The 26,089-nt window shown below is 34.8% G+C and overlaps 1 protein-coding gene across 1 annotated transcript in view; it reads right to left on the minus strand.

The window, feature by feature from the left end:
* MYO16 (myosin XVI) overlaps positions 1-26,089 on the minus strand; it is a 365,576-nt gene that overhangs the window by 117,126 nt on the left and 222,361 nt on the right. The window contains exons 17-19 of the mRNA XM_066176778.1: positions 4,744-4,855; positions 1,269-1,386; positions 425-496 (exon numbers count right to left, since the gene is read on the minus strand). Of these exons, the coding sequence (XP_066032875.1) occupies positions 425-496; positions 1,269-1,386; positions 4,744-4,855 (302 nt within the window). The remainder of the gene's footprint in view (positions 1-424; positions 497-1,268; positions 1,387-4,743; positions 4,856-26,089) is intronic.

Here is a 26,089-nt window from a genome sequence, read left to right on the forward strand (position 1 = left end):
CTCAAAAGATCTTAAGTTTGGAAATACATGCCTTTATACTTTGTTCAAAAGAAATGTGTATGAGTACTACACAGAACTAATATTTTCCTGAAAATAATCCCAAGACACTCCTGTTGATTATAGTTCTGACTAATCTCTATCAATATATAATCTGTTACCTTGACACACTTCTGTAATATTAATCAAATCAGGAGCATCACAGTGTGAAACTGCTTTGTTGCATATTACAAAGGCATTTTTAATTTGGTGGCCAAGTCTGATTTAATATATGGCAGATAAGCCTACATATTTCTCAGAGGGAGTATTTACAGGACCATACAAGAAATAAGAAACAAAAAAAAGACAGCTTTTACATTTTTTAAATCAGAAGGCTCAAAATGCCACCACGTCTGATGTATGAGAATGCAAGCTTGGAAAAGATTACCTTTAAAATACTGAACATCTGTTGTTAGGGCTGAAGCAAGCTCATCTGGTGAAACCTGCAGCATCCCTGCCACTGAAAGGAAAAGAAAACGTAAAGAAAGACTGATTCATGCTATACTGCATATTTCATTTTTTACAACACATTTTCTTCTGTAGATTTCTTTTTGAACAGTGCAAGAATCCAAACATTAAAGAAAAGTGTGCTGTCAGAGGAGTAATCAAAATTAACCAATACATAAAATAGGATTACTATAATCAGTACTTTGTGAAGTATGAATGTATCTGTATATTACATTACAGCTTTCTTTCCCTTCAGAGGTTACTCAGGACTTTCCCCAGGGTTTGGCAGACTTTCTGTGGTATTACAGTGAAGGTATGCTGCTTATTGACATTCTGTATCCATAAACCACTTGGAGGAGATTTATTAGTGATCAAGAGGGCAAACTTCAAAGCACAGAAACAAGAGACCCTTTGAAGACACAGATTTTGGATGCAAGGAATTCAATTCAAGGCAAATTGTTCAGCTGTTGACAAGCAGTGCAAAAGCATTTCAAAACAAGACTGCACAAAGTGCACTTTACAGTTTTTTTGGCAAACAATGGCATTAAATATGACATTTAATTAGCTAATTTGCAGTACTGGCATTTTATTTCATCTCATAAAAAACTGTAACTTATAAAACATCCAAGTCAATTGGATATTGTCTTCCCACAATAACTTATGATTTTTCTGAAGTCATTTTTGTTTTGTCTCCCTGGAATTGTGTTTCCATCTGTTGGTGGAACAGTGCAACTTCTCCACTGTGGGATCAAGCAGGGGATGCTCCAAGGCTGTGTCCTACTGACCTTGCTCCAGTAGCTGCAGGTCAGACACGAATGCTGTCTCAGCATCTGTCAGAGCTGTAAAGCGAATGTCTCCAAGATGCAGAATTGCTGAGAGAATCACAAACAGGTTCTCCACCTCCTGCACACATTTTTTTTTTCAGAATTAAAGATAAAGAAAAGATCTGTTGGACACACCAGTGAAAGGCAATGCTTTATAAAAATACAAAATCTGTTAATTTGTATAATCGGCATTTGGTAGGTTGGAAAGCATTCACATGTGAATTATCAACAGGAAATTTGAAATCAAACTGGAACCTAGCTAGGACATGAACCAAATAAACCCCCTTTTTATTTCCTTTGTTTTAATGTAAGTCACATTACCTGCTAGAAGAAAAAAAAAAAAAAAACTAAAAGAAAGTTTTTCTGAATGTAATAAAAATACTGAAATATCTTTAATGAATGCATTGTTTCTGCAAGAAATAAAACATATCTTGTCCATGGAGAATTTCCACTGAGACAATTTCTATATCTGGGAACAGCAAGGGTTTTTTTTTGCCTCAGCCAACTGAATTCACAAAGTGTCTAGCTCTATAGGTTCCTGGAATTAAAAGCTGTAATTAAGGTCTGAAAGAAACAAAAGCAACTTTCCTTACGCTCACAATTTCCCTCCAGGTTTGCATACTCTTCTGTGATATCTCAGATTGTGAAGCAGTTATCTTTAGGGGCAGATTTTTCCTGGCCTCATTTTTATCACAGCAATAAGAAAACTAATTTTTTTCAGTTGTTTTGGTTGGTTAATTATATTTAAAATATTTTTAAATTAAAGGAAAAGTATGATCCATGGAATATGAGCCTTAAATCCTAAAATATGGATTTATTGTGTGTTTTTGGGAGTTTATTTTTAAGGTCAGTTTTATAACAACGGTGCCTATTAAAATGGTAAAACAGGAAACTTGATATCCACTATAACATTATATGGCATTATGTACAGCAAAGTTAATTGATAATTCTTGAAATATTTTCAAAAAATAATATTTAGAACTGATTCTGTTTAAACTGCAGAAGTGACAGTGAGAAATTTCACTTATCAGAGTTTGCCGACTAAGATTATAAACACACTACTAATTAAATACTTAGTTGATACATCCTCTTTTTTTCTCAAGTTTTCTTCTTTTTCTTTTTCTTTTTTGCATGTTCCTTTCCATGAGAAATATGCCAATCATCAAAGGGCATTAGAAATCTTACAGTGGTTCTGGGATAGGCTATAGCTCCTCCAGTGCTGTTTAAGCAAGTTTGCTTCTCTAAACTACATTTTAATACAAGAACCTCTTGCTGTACGAGAGATGTCAATACGGCAACAGTGTATTTTAGTATAACACAGTACCAAAGCTGAAGATTCAAAAAAATCCAATATATACAGAGAGAGTCTGAACAGGATAACTCTTAAAATAGAAGAAGTTATGCTAATGTAGTGTTCAAACTAGGGTGCTATACTCTGTTTCTTGGGTGTCTCAGGCAAGATGAAATGGCACAGTAGCACTGCACACTCCTTCCTTACTTGTAGGTTAACTCACTCAGAACTGGTTTGGGGATAAATGTGCAGCACTGAATGGCAGTGGGCTGGGATAGCTTTTGGTTCTGGTGATTTTGGTAAGATCTCAGGTATATTTCACATTCCAGATTCTCAAACACTTTTTCATTGTGTGAGATGCATGTTCTTCCACCTTTAAAACAGTAATTGTTTTTAATAAACATTAACATACTTTGGAAGATATCATTAATGACTGCTAAGGAATTTTTATGTAGTTCTTAAAAAAGATTATCTACCCTACCATTAAATAGGTAGTCAAGGAATGATACATACAGGCCTCTCCATGTAACTCAGAAGTAATTGGTAGAAATTTTAGGAATGTGTTTTATCTACATATTGCCTTCTAACATTCAACACAGGAGATCAGCCTGGAGTACTTGAGAGTTTCACATATTTCTTACCCCTAAACTATACTAAGGCTAATTAGACTAATAAACTATACTAATGCTGCCTGAATATTGACCAGCCTTCAAGATGTTGACACTTTTCTGAGAGGTAAACTTTTTTTCAAGAATTCTGAGCGAAATTGAGTACTGGACTCAAAAGAATACTGTATATGAAGCATTCTCAGACAGTTACTGCAAACTTACAAGTCATGATTCATTTAGTATTCAATTATTTACTTTTTGGCTGAACCTCTTCCTCCACATATCAGAAACATTATTGAAAGAGCAAGAGAGATCTATGAAACTGTGAACACTGTTCTAAATCCAAAAGTGTCTGGACCTTCTGTTATTGAAATCTACTAGTACAGAGCTTGAGGCACTAGGAGTAAGGAATAATATTGTCAAATATAGAAAATGTGTTCAATTTTGTGCATGGCCTCATGAACACTAGTGAAAATAAACCCTATGCTTCATTACATTGAAAGGTGACATTTCTTACTGCCATAACTAGGTAATGCCAAACAGCTCCATGATGTACCACAACCTCCACAGAAGTCTATCTCCCACATAAATAACAGCTGCAGCAGATTTGCAATTTTTTTGCTGATAGCCCTTGATCATTTTTTATTACAAGTGCTTCCCACCTGTCATTTTTGATGATGTTTTAACTTAGAGTTATGTTAACTTCTTGCCCCCTTTTTTCTAATGATATTGTACAGGGGCAAGTTCTTACCTCCTTCTAAAACTACTGTTGCTTATGTATTTCTCTTGCAGAAATGTTCCAACTATAGTGTGCTAGGTATAAACATAGGTAAGATATATGGGGACTTTGCTAAGCACTGTAGTATCCTGAAGGGATACACAGTTTACATGAGCTCTTATATTCATCCTTCTGTTTTTTCTGATTTCTGTGACACCTCGGTCCTCCGGAACCTCTTCTTGATTAATTTTCCAAATTATCTTCTTCATTAGTTTCATAGGATTAAAGAGAAACAGCAGGCCTATCTTCTTGTTGCTCTTGGGGAATTATGTCAGCTCTTTCAAGTTACCTGACTCTAATTTTCCTTGCCTAAATAGGTATTTACTTCTTTTCAGGTGCTGTTAGCATATGTGTCTTTCACAAAATTAAAAAGGATGGGGAGATAATCAGGAAGAGGAAAAAAATTTCCATGGCTTTTATGAGGTGTCATATGGGATTTGATTGCTTCTTTTTATCTATGTAATTTAATTGTTCAGAGTATTATACCTTGAAGCTGTTTTGTGAATCTTTAAGAACGAAAAAGATTTACATTGTTGGTTCTGTGTCTAATTAAAAGTGATTACAGTAATTTCCCTGGAGTCAACTAGTGCTGTATTTGTTTCAAGGTCCTAACTAACGGGAAAGAAAAAAAGAAAAAAAAAAAAAGACAGAAAGGAGCCTCTTTTCCCTGCAAAAGGTTATTTATGAGAGGCACTTATGGCCTGCTTTCAACTAATATCATTATTTTAGCCACAAATAACATAAGCTTATGTAACTTACCAGGCTATTGAATCCCAGAGCACCTAGAGCTTGTTTTAGTATGGATAATTTCTCCCTGTTTTGAGGGTTGGCTGCTAACATCGTCTCTTCTGATACAGTCTGGCTTAGATACCTGCACAGAGAAAAAAACAGCATATCTGGAATTTATGAGGCTGGTGCATGATCAAACTTTTGAAGGTAAAGTCCAGCTTTACATTTTTAACCAGAGGTTTATTGCAGATTTTTCTCAGCCTTTGGAAGGGGCAGTACCAGTTACAGAATGAAAGAAGAAGAAAGAATTTCTTTCTTAAACTTTTGCTTAAGACACCTCCCAACCCCAACTTTAGCCCTACATGGAAGATGGAAGTTCAAACTGGATTTATACCACTGCCAGTTTTGCCATTCTTGCACTGCCAGAGATTCCCATTCTGACTGCTTTAAATTCCCCTCTTGCTGACAAGGGAATAGATCAGCCCTTAACTTCCACAATAATCATTCCTACGCCCCGCAGCTGAATGGGTGATAGGTGTACTCAACATCTCTCAAAATGAAGCAGTAACCAAGTACACAGAGTAGTAAGTGTACAACCCTTAAGCTGTACTGCTTTGCACACTGCAAAGCAAAAGAAAATTTTATGCACCTTCCCCAAAACAATGATTAGCAGAAAGAGAGACACCTAGTGCAGCAGCTAACTCAGGAAAGAAAAAAACAGAAGCAACATAAAGAGTAATAGTACAAAACAGATTAAATACAAACTGCAGCAAAATAGATTATTGAAAAGTGCAGCAATCCAGCCTTTACAACCATTTATTTTGACCATCTTGAAGTCTGTATTATTAAAAGTATTCAGGTGTCTTCATGGAGCTGAAATCATTAAGAATGAGGTGTCTGAACATCTTACAGGATCTGACTTCTAAGTACATAATGCTGAGAATGTAAGTTATTTTATTTTACTGTTTTCATTAAATTATCCTAATCATTAAAATACACATTTATTGCACAATCTGCAATCTTCACAAGTGTCACTTAAATAAACAAAATAACTCTCCACACCTCTGTCCAAGCAACATCATCACTATATCAAGTGTAGTGGACAATTTACACACATCCCAGCCCTCACCCTTCACCACAATTACAACAAAAATTCCCCACAATTATTCTGCTCTCTACTGATGTTCAGTCCATTATCTGTCACCTAAATATAGGAAACAATCCTGGTTTAATTTTTGACAATTCTTGTTTACAATCATGTTCTCATACCACCATGGAGGAGACATAGTTTCAAAATAAACTCCTATTACCACAGAAGGTCTGGCAACTCTCTAGTAGGGGTGGTAGTTCTTATAAGGGTGCCCTTTTACATGAATGTATGTAATGAAATATTTAGTATTTGCACTTTTCTAACAGATTATGAGGTTTAAATAGTACCCACAATGAAACATAACGTGCATTTTTAGTGAATCCACATTTACCAGTGTGGGTTCCCCTTGCAGTGATAATGGCATAATTTACACCAGCAGGTGGGCAGAAGAAGAATGATGGGGTTAAAAATGTGTCCGTGGGTGCATAAGTAGCTTTTGCACCCACAGGAGGACTAACTCAGCAGATATCTCAAGTATGAACAAGCCTCTCACATCAGTGCATAAAGCTGGTTGTTAACAAACCATTGAGAGCTGTGAGCATCACTGCCAGAGCTCAGCACTGATTTCTTGAGGTTACTAAAACATTAATTTTGTCAGACTGAGGTAGGTACAAATGATAGCACAGCTGTCAAATCAGCAAGAGCAGATGATCCAAAGTATAGCCAGCTTTATGTTTTGGTTTTGGGGTTTTTTTCTCTTTTCCTGGGGATTTTTACATTGCCTGTAGGTTCAGAAGGAGCCTAGAATACATCTAATACTGAATCTGGCATAGAATCTACTTGTGTAAAGTTTAATCCATCAGAAAATTTTCCACTTTCTGAACTGCTGCATGAGCTTATGCCAGTAACATGTTATGCATCATGAGTTGGTGGCACTTTTGATCCATAATTAGGAGATTTACAGCAGCAGCCACTCTGCTGTCAAAATATTCTATTGTTGAATGCTGTAGGAGTTGGAAGCATATGGCCATTTCTGCAAAAAAATCCTCCTCCTCAATGGTTTTCTCCCTAAATAACTCTTTGTCTCTCTCTATACTGAGCAGGGAGTAGTCTTTCCTGTTCTGTGAGGAGAATACTCCACACTTCTCCTTTTTGAGCAACCCCATTTAACCAGTACTTTTTTAGCACAGCTGAAGTGCTAGTGAGTACAGCTGTTGCAAAAAGCTGTGTGAGCAGTCCCAACCCCTCTGAGAGCAGGTTGCAGCACAGCCGAGTAGTGCAGAGCACTCATTCTCTGAAAGGAGAGAGCTGAGCTGCGGCATGAGACAGCACATGCCAGCTCCTGCCTTCAGCACAGCGCCTGGTGATACAGCAGGGGGCAAAATGGGCACCGGCCAAACCAGGTGCCTGTGGCTCCAAGAAACCATCCATAAACTGCATCATCTGCTGGGACTTGCCTGTTGGAAGAGAATCTGACTTTCCCAGCTATACATGTCCTGAAGACTTAATGAGCAGATGTGCTGGTGCTCTTAGAAAGGGATGCAAGTTGGACATTTTCTAAGGTGCACTTCAATTTCGTTTCCCCAGTCTAAAAGCAATTAAATTATTTTATAACATTTCATGAGGCCCACTCATTTTCCAAACTGTTTAAGGACTAATAAAATTAAAAAAAAAAAAATTGCTTTGAAAATTTGCACATTTGACTGTTGTACGTTTATAATGTAGAATATACTCATATTAAGGATGGATTAATTATATGGAGTACTTGGAACTGCTGATGGGTATCACGCAACCCTCACAACATGTAGGAAATACAGTGTAAACAAGTTTGAAATCTGATAATAAACCTTGATATTTCACTAACAGGGTGAGTAAAACATTACCAAATCACTATCCTAACCACTTTGTGTTTGTAGAATCTGACACCTGAAATGTTCAAGTATTCTGTAAGAGCAGACATTTTATGCCACACACCCATATACATATTGTTCTGTACGACACAGAAATATCTACTTCATTGCAGTGGTTCAAGTCATATCTGGCAGGGAAACTGTCTGAAAGAGATTAGTAGGTTGTGACCAGTTCATCAGAAATTCCCTTTTGTCCGGACATTTAGAATTGGGTTTCAATTAAAGATGAATATGAATTGTGGATTTGCCAGATGGACACGTCTTTTCTGAGAGCATTTTCTGAAGTAAATACATCTTTTCATGAATAATTAGAAGAACTCTTGGTAGGATTATATTGTTAAGTGGTTCTAAGTCACTGTAAAATTTTAGGATAAAGCCCTACGATTTAAAAAAGGGAGTTGGGGTTGTTTTTAAGCTGGCATCTAGCTGCTTCCCACTTGGCTCCTTTCCTCATGGAGAATGAGTGCTGACACATCTCCATGGTGTTGTACAGCTTTATGGGCTATAGCAGGTTTGATATAAGGGAAACAGTACAAAATCATTACAAAAAAATCTTGAAACTTTATTGTAGATGATAGTGAAGTAAATGCTGCTTGTGGTAATAAGGAGTTCAGCAACACAGTCAAGATCTTCAGTAAAAAAAACCTTCAGGTTACAGGCAAAAAGCTTTCTTTCCTAAATGTTTACACTCAGAACAATCTGTGCTCAGATTAGAAACAGAGGACATATCTTTAATACCAAAAAAAAAACCCCCTCCAAAAACCAACCCAACCAAAAACAAACAACCAGAACTGCATAGAAAAGCAAGGGGCTGAATAAGGGTATCCTGCTTTACTGGTAAGAAAAAATGACAGGGATCAGATGAAAGCACATTTTGTCCAGAAATATGGCCAAACAGAAATGCCTACTAAAAAGATACAATTCAAGAGCAAACAATTATAGCATAAGACAAAGGGATAACTGAATGTACAAATTCAAGGCAGGTAAGGCTGATAGGCAGTGGATCATCAGAACAGCACCTGGTAAAAAACTAAATGAGAGTCAAGTATGCTTGATAATGTAAAAATTAATTATCATATATAACACCCTTATGTGCATAGGCTGACATAAGAATCATGAAAGATTTAGCATAGTTAAAGCTTGAACTGGACTACTCTGTGCGATTTGGGGCATCCCATTTCAGGAAAATCAGGACCAGTAAAGAGAAATCCCAGAGGAAAGCAGCAGCAAAAATGTTACAAGAAATAGGAGCAAAACAGTTCATTAAATGCCACCTACAGAAGACTGAGAAAGATATTACAAAGACAAAAGTTCCCACAGTCTGGAGGACTATACCTGGAGGTTTTCAAGACTCGACAAAGCTCTGAACAATATGATCTGATCTGACATCTGGCCGTGCATAGAGCAGGCAGTACTGTAGAGAACCCCTGAAGTCTCTACCAAAATGAGCCTATAAAAAACATTAAATTTATTTCTCAGATAAGCTGGGATTTGGTTTTTTGTTTTTATTTTTTTTTTAATCTCATGTAATATCACTAATTTTGGCTCCAGAAAGGTGGGACATCAAGCAAAGATAGGTCTTTAATTGTAGCAGACATTACCTTGACCTTTAAGTAGTCCCTAGAATACAAAAATTGACTACAGGTGTTAGAGTCATAGGATATCTGAGGACAAGTAAAATTTGATCAGAAATTTACATTGTTCAATATCTGAAGGGATGACAGTGTTCTAAAATCAGAACAGTCTTAAACATCAGACCCCTACCAAAGGATGAGTCAAAATAGGAAAATAATATTTCTGCTCTTCTGCTCAGATCAGCAACCCTTTCTACTAGTCTAGCTAGTAGTTAAAAAAGCACTGCATTATTATTTTATGAGGAGTTAAATTTCTTCTGATCTTGAAAACAAATATTTTGACACCAACTTCTAAATCATCTTTTTTACAATTTTAGAAAACTCAAATTTTATAGAAATTAATCTCAATTTTTCAGAAAAATTGATAAGATAAATTTATCATCAGGAAATTTCCAGACATTTTGATTACCTTTTATGATCTAGAAACCAAATAAAACCTCTTAAATTTTTTTTATATCTTCAAAATACCTAGAGTATTTTAAAAATACCTGGGGCACAGGACCAAACGCTTGAAATTGATGAAAATATCTAATGCAAGCTGGATCAAAATAATTGTCAGGACACATGCTATGACCACCATAACATCTGTAAGCCAATACAACTTAGCTTGATTTTGTATCTAGACAGTACCTTCCACATGAAATTATTTATTAATAAGGCTACCCGGATGACTGAAAAAGAATCCTTTCTTCCACATAACCACTCAGGGAGGATATGATCTTTATTCTACTGGGCTTCTGGGTAAAGGTGTACAGTAAATGATCTCAAACTTACTTTACTTAGACTTTATTTCTTACGCTTTTTCACTTGTGAAGTGAAAAAAAAAGATAGGGCTAGAAATCACAACAGAAACTTTGCTTATTCCAAATACCACCCTGAGGCAGAAAATCACAAGTTTCAAGATCTGGGGATGATAGAATCATGGTCCTGATAAGAACTGGGAACATGAATGACAGCACAGATGAAACTGCCGGGGCATTGGCTCACAGATCAGTTACTTTTTCTTTCTTTTGTGCAGCTGTGGCAATAGATTTTCAAAGAACCTCTCTGTTTGCACAGTAGATCCTGTCTTGATACAAAGGCTTGGACCTTTGTATACCAGATCTCTGGAGGACTTTTTTAAACCAAGAGGAAAGGAAAACATTATTTTTCTCTGTTTGTATTCCTTTTCTTGGTAAAAGAGATAAAAGAAAAAGAGATAAATACATGAGAAGAGCTGAAAGGCATAATCTGTTCTTTTTTGAGACACCCGGCCAACAGGTTCCTGTGAGGAATTAAAACTTCTATGGTGTGCTTTCTTCTCCTGGTCCACTTGCCCACATGTCATTTCTCTGCTATTAGTAGGACACCTCTTAACTAACATGTAGAGAAATAGAATAATAACAACTCCTACTCTAGCACAATTGAACACAAAATACAGTATTTTTTTTTGCTAAAAGGAGTTCAAAATTATTTGGTAAAGAATTTAAATGGAAGGAGCAAAGAATAAATACTTAAGATAAACTAATCACTAAATATAGGTCTCTCGATCAATATTTAATTAGGCAGTGTAAGCCACTGCAGATCATGTTGTGAATCAGATATTCTGGATTTTGTCTATAAAGCCCTTATTTCTTTTAGACAAAATGACATACAAATAAAAGCCTTAATATTCCTTTACCAATTCAAAATATTAAAAAAAGAAAAATATTAAAACTGAGATCCTGATACTTAACATTTATTTATCCAAGCCAGAAGGTTTTCGTGCTGTCCAGTTAAAGAAATTTAGAAGATATGACTGAACCAGGCTCTTTCAAAACATCGCCTTCATGCTGGATAAGATTTCCTGCATATATCTCCCCTTATACAGAGGTGTCCAAATTCTTTCTAATTATGATGATAAGCAGGATATAGAACTGACTTGTCACTTGCTATGCATGACCTGCTCCATAAGTCAGCTTTATAGGCAACTGGTAGGAAATTCTGTGCCCACAGTCTAGAGAACAGCACATCAGTCAGACTGAATGGATTCAGGAACGCCTACTGGAAGCATTCATATTCTTCTAATGCTGTAAAGGCTTTTCTTGCAGCTTGACCTTAATTAAAATGTGTCATTAAAAAGCACACACAAGTAGGCTCTCTGTGCCAGCTTCTATAAAATGATGCAACAGTTGTTCCCAAAACAGATGCAGACCATGCCCATCATGACATAATATTTAGTGATTTTAGGCCACTGGAAAAACAAGAAGTTGGTTTCTTTTCTTGCCAGGTTTACAAGTACTGTGAAGTAGGATAATGAGTTATTTCACCACTGTGTATTGTCCCAAATCAGCAAAACACTTCTGCATAACTGACTTCAAACCCGGGCTTTGTCCTACTGATTTCAGCTGAATGTTAGTATCAAAGTAAATATCAATACCTGGAAGTCACAGGTGAACACCCTATGTTGAGGTCTGGTTCACTGAGAAAGAAGGAAAGGCAGACTGAGGTGTGTAAGTGAGACTGGAGGAAATAAGTAGTACTGGCAACCTAGACTTTAAGCTGTCCCAAGCACTGTTTACATAATTTTTAGGCCTTAATAAAGGCCTAAAATAATAATAAGTGTTATCTTACACTTATTTCTACTCTATGCAATGGAGATTCCAAAGATACATAAACATTCTTGAACTGTAACTGTATGACCTAGGCATAGTGCAGAAAACACAGTATTTAACTATTTAGCTTAGATGAACCCCTGCCCCAACACAGCCATGGCACTTTTTGCTCAGCACCATCTGGGCAGTCTCTGATGAGACTTCACAATGAGCCACACAGGCTTATCTTTCAGCTCTACTTGTTATTATATAAAGTCTAAACCAGAACATTATTACAAAATCTTCATTAGTTGATGCTTTGTTGCTTGAAAATTCTCAAGAGACCCAATGTCACAGCAGGATGAAGCATTATTTCATAATCAGGTTCCAGCTCTAACACAATCAATATGCATGTTGTGGGTGTCATTTAATGTGACATTGTATTAAGAAGCATGGATTAACAAGCTAAATCCCTTCCTTCCCCTTATTAGTGCTGCCCAATGAACCATGTACTTGCACAATCATGTGAAAGGCATATGGCTTTTTCCTTTGCAGTCCCCATTTCTCCTTCCTATCCAGTTCAGGGTAGTAGCCCTGATTAAGCACAATGGTCATTACTAAAAATTCAACATTACCAGATCGGTTAATTTTTACTATAACTTCAGGCAGAAATCATAACATCTCAGATATGGGTTAGTTACAGACAAACTATAAACATATAAAAGCCAGATTTCTTACAACTAGGTCAGTTTACTGCTCTCATATTAAATATTTGTGAAGTATTTCTTTGAAAGACATTAATTTTTTATGAAAGTTTAGCTATTCCTGTGACTTCTTACTAAATCCCAAGATGGAATTCAGGTATAATTAAATTTAGGATTGTTTGGCCTGACTGAAAATTAATGACTTCATAGTTCTACATAGGTTTTAAAAAATGCTTTCAGAACTGCTGGGATGAAGGGTATTGAGTGTATATATGCAAGCCATTACCTTTCAAAAATAAATTCCACTAATCTCTACAATACTTACAAACTCACAGAGTAAGAAATTTAAACTTTTTTTTTTTTTATTTCTTTAAATATCTCATGTGAATATGGGAGGACAATGTATTCTGCTTAGTGAGGAAAAGCTGCTTTGCATTTAGCACAGTTTGATATGTAAACAGGAATGAGATAAAGACAAAGCAAAACAGTTGACTTCAATGAAGCAAACGACATTCCCAGAACATGAAAATGAATAGCTTCTGGCTTTTTTCTCTCAGGGAAAAAGGGCATGTATTAATGCCTTTTTTTCCTTTGTCCCCAGTTTTTAAACATATTTGAATCTGAACAAATTTTGTACCTTTCGACCTTGTTACCCTGTAGCACTGAGTTGGAGTTACTGCTTATCATTTAAGTGCACACATTTCTGCTCATAACTCGTGCAATAAAGTACCAAAAACAGCCCTTAAAAAAAATTTGAATAGCTTTGTTAATGTCAAGAGGTAAAGTATCAGCTTTATTTTATTTATAAATAAATAAATAAATAAAATCAGTATTTTAAAATAAAATATTATTAACTAAACACTGGACATAGATTTGATGACAGACTGAATATAGCTCTTATTTTTAACAAAATTACAAGTTTTTATGTGTTTTGTAAACTGGTTTTAGCACAGAAAGCTTATAAAAGCCTATGTGTTAACCAGTAAGTAGTTTTGCCTTGATATTTTATAAAATGAAATTTCAAATAGTTCTGTAACAAAGACTATGTGTACTATGGAGTACATAAGTCTTACAGACAGTGGATATACTGTCTGTAAAACAATAAAAGGAAAGCAAAGAAATACATGTTGGTCTTAAGCCTCAAAAGGCCAAATGTTGGTAGGCTACAATCAGGTATTTTTTTTGTTTGTTTGTTTTTCTAATTATATCGATAATGCTGTGGAATAGGTTGAAATCAGAAACTCAAGCATTCTGTTCCTAAAATTACACAAAAAACATAAATTTAATATTATTAAATTAAAGAAAAAAAATGAATGTGCAACAGGAGTTACTCAAAATAAAAATTTTCACACATCTGATGGTGATACAAGAATTAATACAGACAGCATACCTTGAACTGTTTGTCCGACTCATAATTCAGATATTTTACAGGACAGAATCATGAGATCATAATGCTGTGAACTACCACTCTAAAAGTATAATTTTGAAGTTTAATATGCATGAAATAAGGAGCATAATGTTGATGGTAATGAAAAGGTAGCAAATAATAAGCATTGCTGAAGATGTAAAAACAGTAAGCCAGTCTGCATGCAAGTGCAAACTGGTCCAATCCATTTCCTGAAATGCAAAAAATTGTTTGAACTTTGCTCCTACAACTAAAAGCAATTTTGTACTTCTGTATTCAGACTTTGGCATTGGTTGCCAGGCAGATGTCATGAGGTTTATGAGCCTCAAAGGCATTTCCCCACCAGCACTTGCTACTTCTAAAATGCTGATTCATTAAATAAAACTTACTTTGTTAAGAGCCACAGTATCTGATCTAAACTATAAAAAGTGCTTTGGAAATGGGCTTATAACTTTCACCAGGATCCAGTTAAAATACTGAATGATGCTTCAAAATTATTTCATATAAACACTGTAATTCATGAATCATTTTCAGATCAAATCAGTTTCAGATAAGCTGATATACTAGAGGAACTCGTCTTCCTTTATATACAGGTACTAGACAAGACACTAGGCAACTTTTGAAATACTAGAAAATACGTATAAATTTTTATTTGCTTAAGAATTAGATTTCTTTTTTTTAAATATTAATATAATTAGTTAATCAATTACAACTATTCACTTTTCATGGGCTAAGAAAGTATCATACACTGAGATGATTTGGTGCAGTACCAAACTATATTGTATCTTACTTTCTTCTACGAAGCAAGAATATTCTCCTTGAAACTTGTAGTAGTGTAACACAAATGTAAAGTTTTTTTGCTCTAAAAAAGTTATAACAAATGTTAATAGCTTAGTTAACCAATTAAAGAGTTAACTACACCTCTGGGAAACCCTTTTTAACCAGCTTTTATAACAAAAATAATTCTAAAAAAAAAGTAAATTAAAACCCCAGGTCCTGAGTTAAAAAACCCCAGAACTCTATTTGTTTTAAAATAAAGAAAATTTTAAAATAATAATAAAAAATTCCTTGTTTTATACTAAAAAAGGCATTCTTAAATAGTACCTCAAATATGCTGAAAAACACATAAGTAGCCAAAAAAAGGCTACTAATAAGTAAACCTACACAAATATGCAAATTCTAAGCAATTGCACACTTGTGACATTAAAAACCACCAAATTCCATGAAAGTCTAAAGAGACTCCTCTCCCAAAAAAATACAAAATTATGTTTAAATAGTTGCAACTAACTAAAAATCGTAAGTTCCTCTCTATGTTAAGTAAAAAATAAACAGAAGAAACAGTTTGTAATAAGAGAAAGAGTTGGTTTAGAAGTTTCATTTGTTTTCTCTTTTTCTTAGTGTATGTGTTAATAAAACTATCTGGTTACTTTAAGTTAAATCTATTATACCTTTTTCTCCCAAATCCTATCTCCCAGAGAAAAAGAGAGTAAACACTCAAACTACTACACTAAATTAAACAAAACAAAATTCAACAAATGTAAAACCACTACACAACTATAAATGGAGCAAATTCATGTTATACATGTTATTTATTTAACAAACAACAACCCACAATCAACAGTTGCCACTCCTTTAATGTAGGAAGGGTGTTCTGCTTTTCACACAGCCACCAAGGTATATGATGCCGGACACAGTGTTCAGAAGTTGAGAATCTCCACCTGATCTCCAATGCTCAGTAAGGCCAGCTTTGCCCCCCTGCCTCAGGACCTATTTTTATCCCAAATGCATTCCAGGACAGTCCCAAATGTGTATAGGATGGATGGATGTGCCTGTTTCTCTCATATTTTTTCAGCCCTCACAATAAAATCATGCTTGTTGGGAGGTCACAAATGAAATGCTTCTGATGTTAAATCCTCGGCAGTGTCTTCCTTTGCTTCTCATAAGGCACCGAGGACACAGGAGCTGAGCAAACCAGCAGTAAAGCTCAGAGGCTGCACATCAAGATCATTGAAGGGTTGTATCTAAACAGGTTACTTATGTTCTGAAGGTACACTGACCTCATAGTGTATAAAATGAACTAGCTTTTCTGAAGAACATTTGAGATTTAGATTACTTTTCATGGTTCATGTCAAGAGACTTCCTACTGGGTCTTAGTGCTAAAATCCACACTGTATTTACACACAGGGATCTGCAAAGCTAGGTTTTATTCAAATACATTGTTTTCTAATCAAAATAAAAACAAAAACAATTTTAGAAGGTAATAAAAATAAATAGAGAAGAAAGATGATCATAGAATAAATGATGCTTTATACTAGTCCTTTTCCTCTTAAGATAAATGAGAAGCAAAAATAGAAACAGATTGGAGAGGATTGCAATTGCATGTTTAAAAAACAGGCTCCAGAATAAAAGATGTTCCCATTTGTTCCAGTTGTCTTAGGGGCCAACCTAATTCCATAACATACTGAAGTTCAGTTCATCATAGGACATATTTTAATAAATGCTGCTCCATTCCTCTTAATTGCTACCTGATTTAGGAGTCCTGTTTAAACAGGAGATCACGTATTAAATGTGGCAAATGTACATAATGAAGCTGAAAATATACTGGGAAAGGAATGTCAGAGGGCATGATGAAAGTGGGGGAAAACTGCAGCTACAAGGAAGTACAAATGCAATTCTAATAGTGAATCTGATTCCTCCAAAACCAAAGACATGAGTGACATAAAAGCAAACACAAAGAAATACTCAGAAATACTAGAACAAAAATGCACAATCTCTAGCAGTACCAGTGTTAACCCATCTCTCTTTGAGACAGAAAAACAAAAATAAAATAAAGTCAAGTTAACAAGGATTTAAATAGAAAAACACACAGAATCATCATCATTATCAAAAGGCATGGGCTGGCAGAGACTTTAAAAACCATCTAGTTTCAACTCACCTGCTATGGGCAGGGATGCCACCCACTAGATCAGAGTGGCAATATTTATAACAAAGAAGGGTCATACAGACTTTCTCTGTCTTTTAGTCAATGCTGGAAAATTCTAATGGCATAGGATAGTGTCCAATTGTTTTTCAACAAAACTATTCCATGAAATACCTTATTTTTCTATTTCAATTATTAAGGTCTACAGTGAAAGGCCACGGAATTATTTTTACCAGTGGTTAGCTCTTAGTCTTCATAATCCTCTTGGTTGAAAACAGATCACAAAACTGATGTCAGTGTAGCAGCATCAAAATAAACACTGCAACTACTGTGTAGGTTTAATACTAAGCTGTAATGCCAGCTTGTTAAACTGATTTCTATCCATTTAATTTTGATTTGATTAGGTTAAAATTCCACAAAGGTTAAAGTGGAAATTAGAACGTGCCAGCACTTGTCAGAAGCCATACATTACAGTCCTCTACACTTATGATTACAAATACAGTTTGTTTGTCAAATGGTATTTCTATATTGTTTCAGTGCCATTTTCTACCATTTCAGTCAGAAATTTTGTAGTAAGTTTTTTTATTTCAGATTGTTTTCTTGATTTGCATTGCTCTTTGTGCAAACTGCATCTGTTATAATAATTTTTCTCACCCATATTACTACTATTCAAGACTTACAATCAGACTTACAAACCTACAATCAGAAAAGCATAAGGCTTATTATCACAGACAGGCCACAGATCAGAGAATCATAAAGCTGGAAAAGGTCTTTAAGATCATTGAGTCCAAAAACTTGAAACACCACTCTGGACCTATTCAGCTCTCCCCACCATGTCTCCTTTCTGATCCAGAGTTCAGTTGGATCAGGTCTGGTAAAAATACAGCTTTCCCTGGTTCAGTAGGTAAGTATATGTGTGCATTTTATATAAATATGTATATATACATATACACACACTTTGTGCCATGATTCCAAGAGATGTGTCATAAGCTAACTGGATAGAGACAAGACCTATTCACAGAATCAAAAAGCTCTAAAGATGATCTGGGTAATGGGTGATTCACTGAAAGACATTCACACACCATTCCCTCGTGGACTGTATTGTGTAAAATAAATTCAGAAGCCAGACTGAAACAGTTGCCATTCTCATGAACTGTATAAAACTGAGACCCTGACATCCTCTGGTCACTAGCACTCAACTAGCATATTCAGCAAATTTTAATTAGTTACTTTCAGGCTTTAGACAAAACTTAGTTTCAGTAACTAACTTCAGAAAATACTGTGGAAATCCAGTAAATGGAAACTGTAAATGTCACTGATCTCACACAACCAGGTTTAACCTCAGAGTAGTGGTAATACTGAGTTATGATTAATGAAAGAACTAGAGGAAGAAAACTGCTACACTTTGGGTTGACCTTGCCTGACTTTCCGAGAGAGAGTTGGCTACCAGTGCAATGAAAAATCCATGGCAGCACAGGGAGCTGAGTGAAGGCAGCAAGTTCAAACAACGGTGAGAGGTATGAGAGCCACTAGATTTAACACTGAGATGAGCTGAGTTCAATGACTGGGGTTCCGTATGTCAATAACAATTTCTGAAACACCCATCCTGGCTGTAAATTCATCTACAGTAATTGTATTAAAACAATTCTAAGACTGTCTTTTGAAACATAAATTGCAGAACTGTGTTATCACACTAGATTTATGTAATGTAATAGCGAAGTGGTTTCAGGAGTTGAATCCACTGCATCTCCCTCCACATGAGAGATGATTAGCAACCTAGTAAAGTGCAGAGACATATTTTGTACTTAAAGTAAAAGCCAAATTAACTTTTCTACCATTTTTGTGAGTAATCACATCTACTTTCAAGCCAGGGTTTCTTCGGCAATTTCACCCCTAGGAGCTACATCCATTTTCTGTCTGATGTGAAACACTGGTGGGCTGCTTAAACAGTTAGGACTTAATTTCTCCAACAGAGGATCAAATTTAACCTGAATATATATAAACATATATATATATATATATATATATATATATATATATATATATATATATATAAAATTTTCATAGCCCTGTGGAGATTTCTTTTTTCTAACAAAAGGTTGAACTTGGCCCAGAAACTTTATGGTGTAAGATACTTATCACCAGAATTCACTACAAATTGGAGAATTGGAACTGGTACATGTTATACTTATTTTTGCACTTGCTTTCCCCATTTAAAGCATTTTGTTTAAACAATGTCTTATTGTATGCATAGTTTTCTGCTAAAATTTAGACAGATGTGTTCAGTAGACTCTAAAGATGCCAGTGCTCTTAATTACCAAGTTTTTTTTCTTTCTTTAGAATGAAACAGATTTCAGTTTTTTCTTGTCTCTTATTCTTCATCTTTCATGCCATGCCATGCCATGGACATGAAAGATGGAATATTGTTCTCTTATTTTCTGCACCTGTTTCTATATCATGCTTACACCAAAGAGGACAAAAAAGACAAAGCCTCCCTAAATCAAATAAATGTCAAATGGTATCAATGTCAGTCAAATGACATAAATGCAAGTTTGTGGAATAAAACTAAACATGCAAAAGTAAACTAAACAAACAAAAGTAAACATGCAAAAGTAAAGCAAATAAAAAAGCAAAAGCATGAGCACTTTTATATGGTCTGTCTGATACATTTTTTTTCTATTCCAGACTGACACCAAGAGAATGTAACTTTCCAAATACTATCAGATATCTGAGTTCATTTAGGAAACACAGAAACACACAAAAGAGTGCCTTGGCTCTACTGTACCACTATGAATGTAAAATCTATTCCTGAGAAAACATCATGTGTTCAGTTAAACACAGTTTTACAGGTTCAGCTTGTTAGAATTATGATGGAGAGAAAAAAAGTTGTTGAAAAGAGAGGTAATCAAAATTAACGATTTTTCTGCCTCTCAGAGTCTGCCAATGGAGGACTGAACATTCTCTGCCACTAGTCAATCAATATGCATGAAGAATAATACAATGAAGAGGGGATCAAATGAAACACCTAACATCAAATGAAAGAAAATACCCAGAGGAATATGAGTTTCAAGATTTGCACTCTTGAACAAAGCAGATTTTCTACAGCATTTATTCTGAAAGCCAGACAAACAACAATTATAATTGGGACCTCAGACAAAGACCCTGAGCTGCCTCAGAACAATTTTACTACCTTTACCTTGCTAAATAAAAATTCTTCTTGAATTTCAAGTAAGCTAATGATTGTTTAACATCACTGGAGGTATAATTTTTTAAAGTATCCTTTGGGAATAAAGCAGTAATATTAAAAGCTGCTAATGTTGAAACTGGAATAAATAAATTAATCATTAAAATCCGAAGCTCAGTTGCTTCTGCTTTCAAGAAGAAAAATGCTTTTGATATCTTGACACATTATTAGAATGCAAGTGTGTAGGTGTGTATGCAACTAACCCTGAATTCAGGATGAACCACTCAAAACAACTGCACAGCCAGACACTCAAAACAAATATTGTGAAATAAAACTAATAACATAGAGGTGTACCTTATGCATGACGTGTAAGTATCTGCAAATAGAAAAATAACCACTTAATTTGAAAAATAAAGCAGATGACACAAATTAACATTTCAGTTTTGTTTTGAAAACCTAAGATGTGATCCTGATTATACATTCTGTAATTGCAATGCCAACCTCCTAGTAATGTATCTTGTAGGACATAATGATCCGCAAATGTCTCATGGAAAGGGGGTTTAAGATAGAAGAAACATAAGTTTTCAGAAACACACTGTGTATTAACAACATTGACATTATTGCCAGGTATTTCCTGAATATTAACATGCACAGTGATGATCTTTAGGAGGAAGATTTAGTCTATATGGTCCAGTTGTCCTATTTCCCCTGCTAAAAAAACACTGAAAAAATTCTTAGCTCCTGTACACTAATGGGCTCCTTCGGGTTCCATCTAGTTTTCATTAAAATAGGGCAGTCTAAGCCTAAAATAAGAGACTAAGCCTAAAAGCTAGCTGAACAGAAGTGAAGCACACAAATAAGTAAAATGAGATGAATTAGACCACAAAGTAAAAATCAATATTTTTGAATATTCTTTTTTAGAAGTCAATATTGAATAATTTAAAAACCCCCAAACTTACAGTCTGTTCTATTTTTTAATCTCAGATATATCTGAAAATACATATTGTGAAATGTTACATTAGAATTAGATAAAATGAATTCTTGTCAATCAATATCACTTTGAAACATGAAGTTGTATCTTAATACAAGATATAATACAGTTTCTAGTGTCCATCCTCAATAAAACTGAGTCAGTCATGATTATTACTATCCAGCATAACAAATCACACATATCAATCATTTACTGGTGTTGTCTCTGAACACTTCCTTCTTTGAAGAGCAAAGATCAACACTGACACTTGAAGATCATGGTCCAAGAGATTAATGGAGCCTGAGCTTCAAAGAAAGAATAAGAGAAGAAAAAGAGGCTAAGAAAAATAACAAAAAAACCCCCAAGATGACCATAAACATTAATTTTGGTTCAATTCCTGCTTACATAAAGAATAAACTAAGCTGAATACACTCATGAGCACTATTTTCTCAGAAAACCTGCATGAATGAGGAAAACAAAGGAAAACTGAAGAAAGTAAGAGTATTGGGTTAAAAACTATCCACTATTATCAGTTGAAATAAATGGGAACTGGAGGCTGAAGTTATAAGAGGGCAGGGAAAAACACTTAAGAGAACATTGTGAAAACATATTTTGTTGGAATATGCATATTACCTACATGCAGTAAAGGTGGTTCAATCTCAAAAAATAAAGAATTTTAGAAGTTCAGACATCAGTAAATACAGTGTAAACAGGAAAATAATACATGGTAAGCAGCAAAAGTAAACAAGCAAAGCACAAAAGACAACAGATAAAATTTAGACAATTCATTTGACATTGAAAATATTCCAGATTATATAGATATTAAATTCGCTGAAATAATTTTAAATCTGCTCCAGAATCTCAGACAAATACATCTGCTTTATATCTCTCCCCGTTACCTTCCTGATAGCTAGCCTGGTTTAGTTGAGCTGTCAGACCTTGCTGGAATCTGAGTAAATGGAATTGCCTCATTACATTCAGAATGTACAGATCTTGCCCTTAAAATAATACAACTTGTTGTAAATCAGATTTTCATGGTAGCATTGCATGAAAATAGTCGAGAAACAAATGTTCACAGTTAAAGCTCTTCACTAGACAGCTGAAATATAAATAAATCGTATCAGAAAAATGTAAACTGATGGAAGTGTATAGTTGTTTGTTTTTTTTTTTTTATTTGCTACCACACAGTTTTAAAAAAAAAATTCTCTTTTACTTAGGGTTTCACCTATCCATATTCACTTATTGCACTGAAACAAATTCCGGCACAAATAACTTAGAGCTAACTCTCTTGTTTTTGAAATCTCCCAGGTATTTGAAACTGTATCTTCATACTGCCATATCATTTTCAAAGATTTTCAAGAGTGCTCCAAAAGTGTTTATATCCTTTGCTCTCTAGGCATGCTACTGTACACAGCTGGAGCTACTAGTATCACTGCGTTGTTTTATAAATGTTAATGTACCTAAAATGCAAGATTTTCAGAGAAAAAGAATGTGCTGCATGTAATCAAGTTAGGACAAGAAAACCTGTACCAGAGAACAACAAAAAAATACAACTTTACTTGTTCAACCAGAACTTGAATGCTTGTTTTAAATTTAGGAGATCTTTGGCAGAAGATCTCTTTGGAAGAAGAAGAACTTGACATTCATGGCCATTTAGCTGTAGGGTTGGTTTCTGATTCTAACATCTCCTGCCACAGCTTCTCTCTTCTCCTTGCTGCCACTGCCCATAATGAAAAAAGTGGAATACAGCAGAGGAACCTGTGAGTGTGATCTTTACTCTCCTCCTAAAATTAAATACAAGTAATTCCAATTTCCTGATAGCCTAGAGCTTTAGTTTCTGTCAGCAGGATTTTAAAACTAAGTTGATCCTCAACAGTGAAGTTGAGGGAGTCTCAACACTAGGCTTTATTTGGATGAGACTCAGACTTTTAGTACAACTAACTTATGGTGAGTTTCATCACACGTCTAACAGCAGTTTGATAAAATGATGTAACTTGGCACTTCATACAGAAATTATCATTCCAGCAGGATGGGAAAATCTGATCTAACTCTTTCAGATCTAGCTGTTTCATTCACAACATTTAAATCCATCTAATTTTGTAACTTAAGTCTAACACATGGATTTTCCTCTAGTCATCATACAAAGATATCAGCATCAAGTAAATTGTGAAGCAAAGGGATCAAAATGGTCCCATGTAATCACCTCTGTGAACTGAACTTTTGGCTGTACTGAAAGTTTAAAACAAAGCCAATATGCACAAGAAAAAGATTTCTATTAGGCTTGAATATAAGGAAACAGCATGAAAACATCAGAGGACTGGAACATTCCTAAAATGCCTATTTTTCTAATTATGTGGGGAAATTTTTTTTTAAAAAAACAAACCAAAACACACAAAAACAAAAAGAAACAAAAACCACCAACAAAACTAAACAAATAAAACCCATCAAACAAACAAACAAAAAACCAAACAAAAAACACCCCCAAATCAAATCAAACAACTCCAAACAGAAAAAACAAAACAAAACAAAACAACAACAACAGAAAAAAAAAACCAACAAAAAACCAAACCAAGCTCACACAATTTTCTCTATGAATTCACTGTTAGACTACCACGGCAACATTTGTGGAAAAATGGTAAAGGTATGGAAAATTGGTGGTTTCAAATTATAATTTCTTTCTGTTGTATTTTAAGAGAAACCTAATCAAATGGATGGGAAAAAAAAAGCATCCAAAGATACAAGGAAAGAAAAGCAAGAGGAAAAGTATGGAAATGTGCAGTGTCTTCATGGTCCATTTCTACAACAGTTAGAAAATAGAGAGGCTGTCACCGGAATATATTGAAAGGGGAAATCTGTGCTAACTGGCTACTCAAAGTCTTGAAAATTCACATCTTGAGCTCTTATACGTAAGGAAAAGGAAGAATGGGGATCAATATGGATGTTGTTAGAATAATCATTATTTTTAACATGTTGTATTAGTGCTTGTTAGAAAAGATGATGACTGGAAACACACAAAAAAAATCATACATAAGGGTCTCTTTACTGGGATCATTTCTATTTCATTCACTTTACCACACTAATTTTTGAACCTTCTATTTTGAAGACCAACCCTATAATTTAGAATGGGAAATTATTTTTTCAGTGATCCAGGTTCAGGTCAGTTTAGACTTTAATAAAAAATTCAATCACTTTACTAAAATTACTCCTTTATATATTAAATTCAAGTTTTCCTATTTACAGAGAAGAGGGCACCTGCACTGAAAAAGTGTAAAAGAAGACACATCAGTTCCATAAACTGATCTACATCTGTTGGCGCAGAAGGGTTTCACTGCTCTTTAAGGGGTGAAAGAAACATCACAGGCAGAGAGAACACGCAGTGCAGTGCACACCATTGTTCTATGGGAGAAAGGAAAGGTTTACACATCTGGAAACAGCAGTTTATTAATGCAAATCCAAAAAGGGCATGTCCTGACCACAGTTCAGCTTGCATCAATGTGTGTATAGCATTTTCCTCAGCTTGAAGTTATTCACTTGTTTTTACAGTACAATGAATTAGAAGTAGGAACCGTGTTTAAACTGAAAATGGCGACATCAAGTTGAACAGCTCTCAAACCTACCATCTTTTCTGAAATAATTTTCTAGAGTTAAGTGGCCTTAAGCTGTATTTTTAAATATAAATGTACAAATGTAAGAACATGATTTTTAATAACAGTATGTTTGAGTATTTTACATATGCATATTACACGAAGATATTCTTACATTGTTCTAAATGCCACAGCTTTAAAATAGAAATGCTAATATGAAGCAATTGGTCCAAAGCAACAAAATCAGGACTTTCTACTTATTTTCTGGAAGATTTTCCCAATATATTTTCTTTCCTATTGCTATGATCTTTCCTTTTTTGTTTCCTATCCTTTATTCACCAGAGCTGAAGATCATTTACAAATCGATCTATCACCACTGTCATTTCTCTTACTGCTCTCTGTTTCACCTTGGTTGCAAGATTCATCACTAAGTTAGTACCTACTGTAACTATGAGGCTAAACTAAATGTGCTAGAAGAGCTAGTACATGCTTTTTTTTGTGAGGATAAACTTCAGAGACCACAAAAGTACCACTTACAGTCATGGACTGTAATCGGCACCCAGAAAAATAAAAGTAATCCAGAGCAAATTGAGAATATAAATTCAAATTGCTAATGTCTCTGTAATACACATAATTATCATCATCACGATAAAGAAGTCCTAAAGTTCTTTGAAACACAGTTTCACAGTAAATTAATAGAAATTTTGGAACTTTTCAATCAACCATCTGCTGATAAAAATCAGTTTCTGCATATAATGAACACAGGGGAGTAGTTGTCAATCAAAGAGCTTCCACTTGCCCTTTCGAGACTCTCTCTTCATTTCTGACATGCTTCCCTCGCTCAGTGTTGAAAAATGATCTTACCTTTCAGCAATTATTTCTGTCTTTATCCATCATGATCCACATGCAGACACAATGGGAGATGTATTCATTCAGATCCTTCCCTCTGCAGATTCAATTCTTGCTACTTTAAGATCCTAGTTGTATGTAGGCTCAATAGAAAGTCTCCAGCTATTTGTCTTCACATGATGCCTTAGCAATTATAAAGCTTGCAGGAACACATATTTTTGTTTCTGAGCTCAAGCTCTTTCTCAGGACAGCACCAAACAATTTCCCCTACATGATGGGGCGACACCCCAACCTTACAGAAATTCTTAGTGATTCCAAAAGGGAGGGATTTCCCCTTGAAGCAATTTACATCAGCTCTCAGTCCAGGATTATATATTACATAAAACACGATCTATTTCATCTTTTACAGCATGATATTGACAAAATTACTTCAAATCTTTGAGGTACTTTTTATCTAAAATAAGAATAAAAAACCCATGCTACATCTTATTTCTTACATTACAATGGCTTAAGAAAATATTAAAATAGGGGTACTTTGTGATCTTAATAGCCATCATTTACTAATATTGTTGAA

This window comes from Chamaea fasciata, unplaced genomic scaffold (assembly GCF_029207755.1).
Source record: "Chamaea fasciata isolate MVZ Bird 193981 ecotype frontalis unplaced genomic scaffold, bChaFas1.0.hap1 SCAF_2, whole genome shotgun sequence".
Classification (NCBI taxonomy): domain Eukaryota; kingdom Metazoa; phylum Chordata; class Aves; order Passeriformes; family Sylviidae; genus Chamaea; species Chamaea fasciata.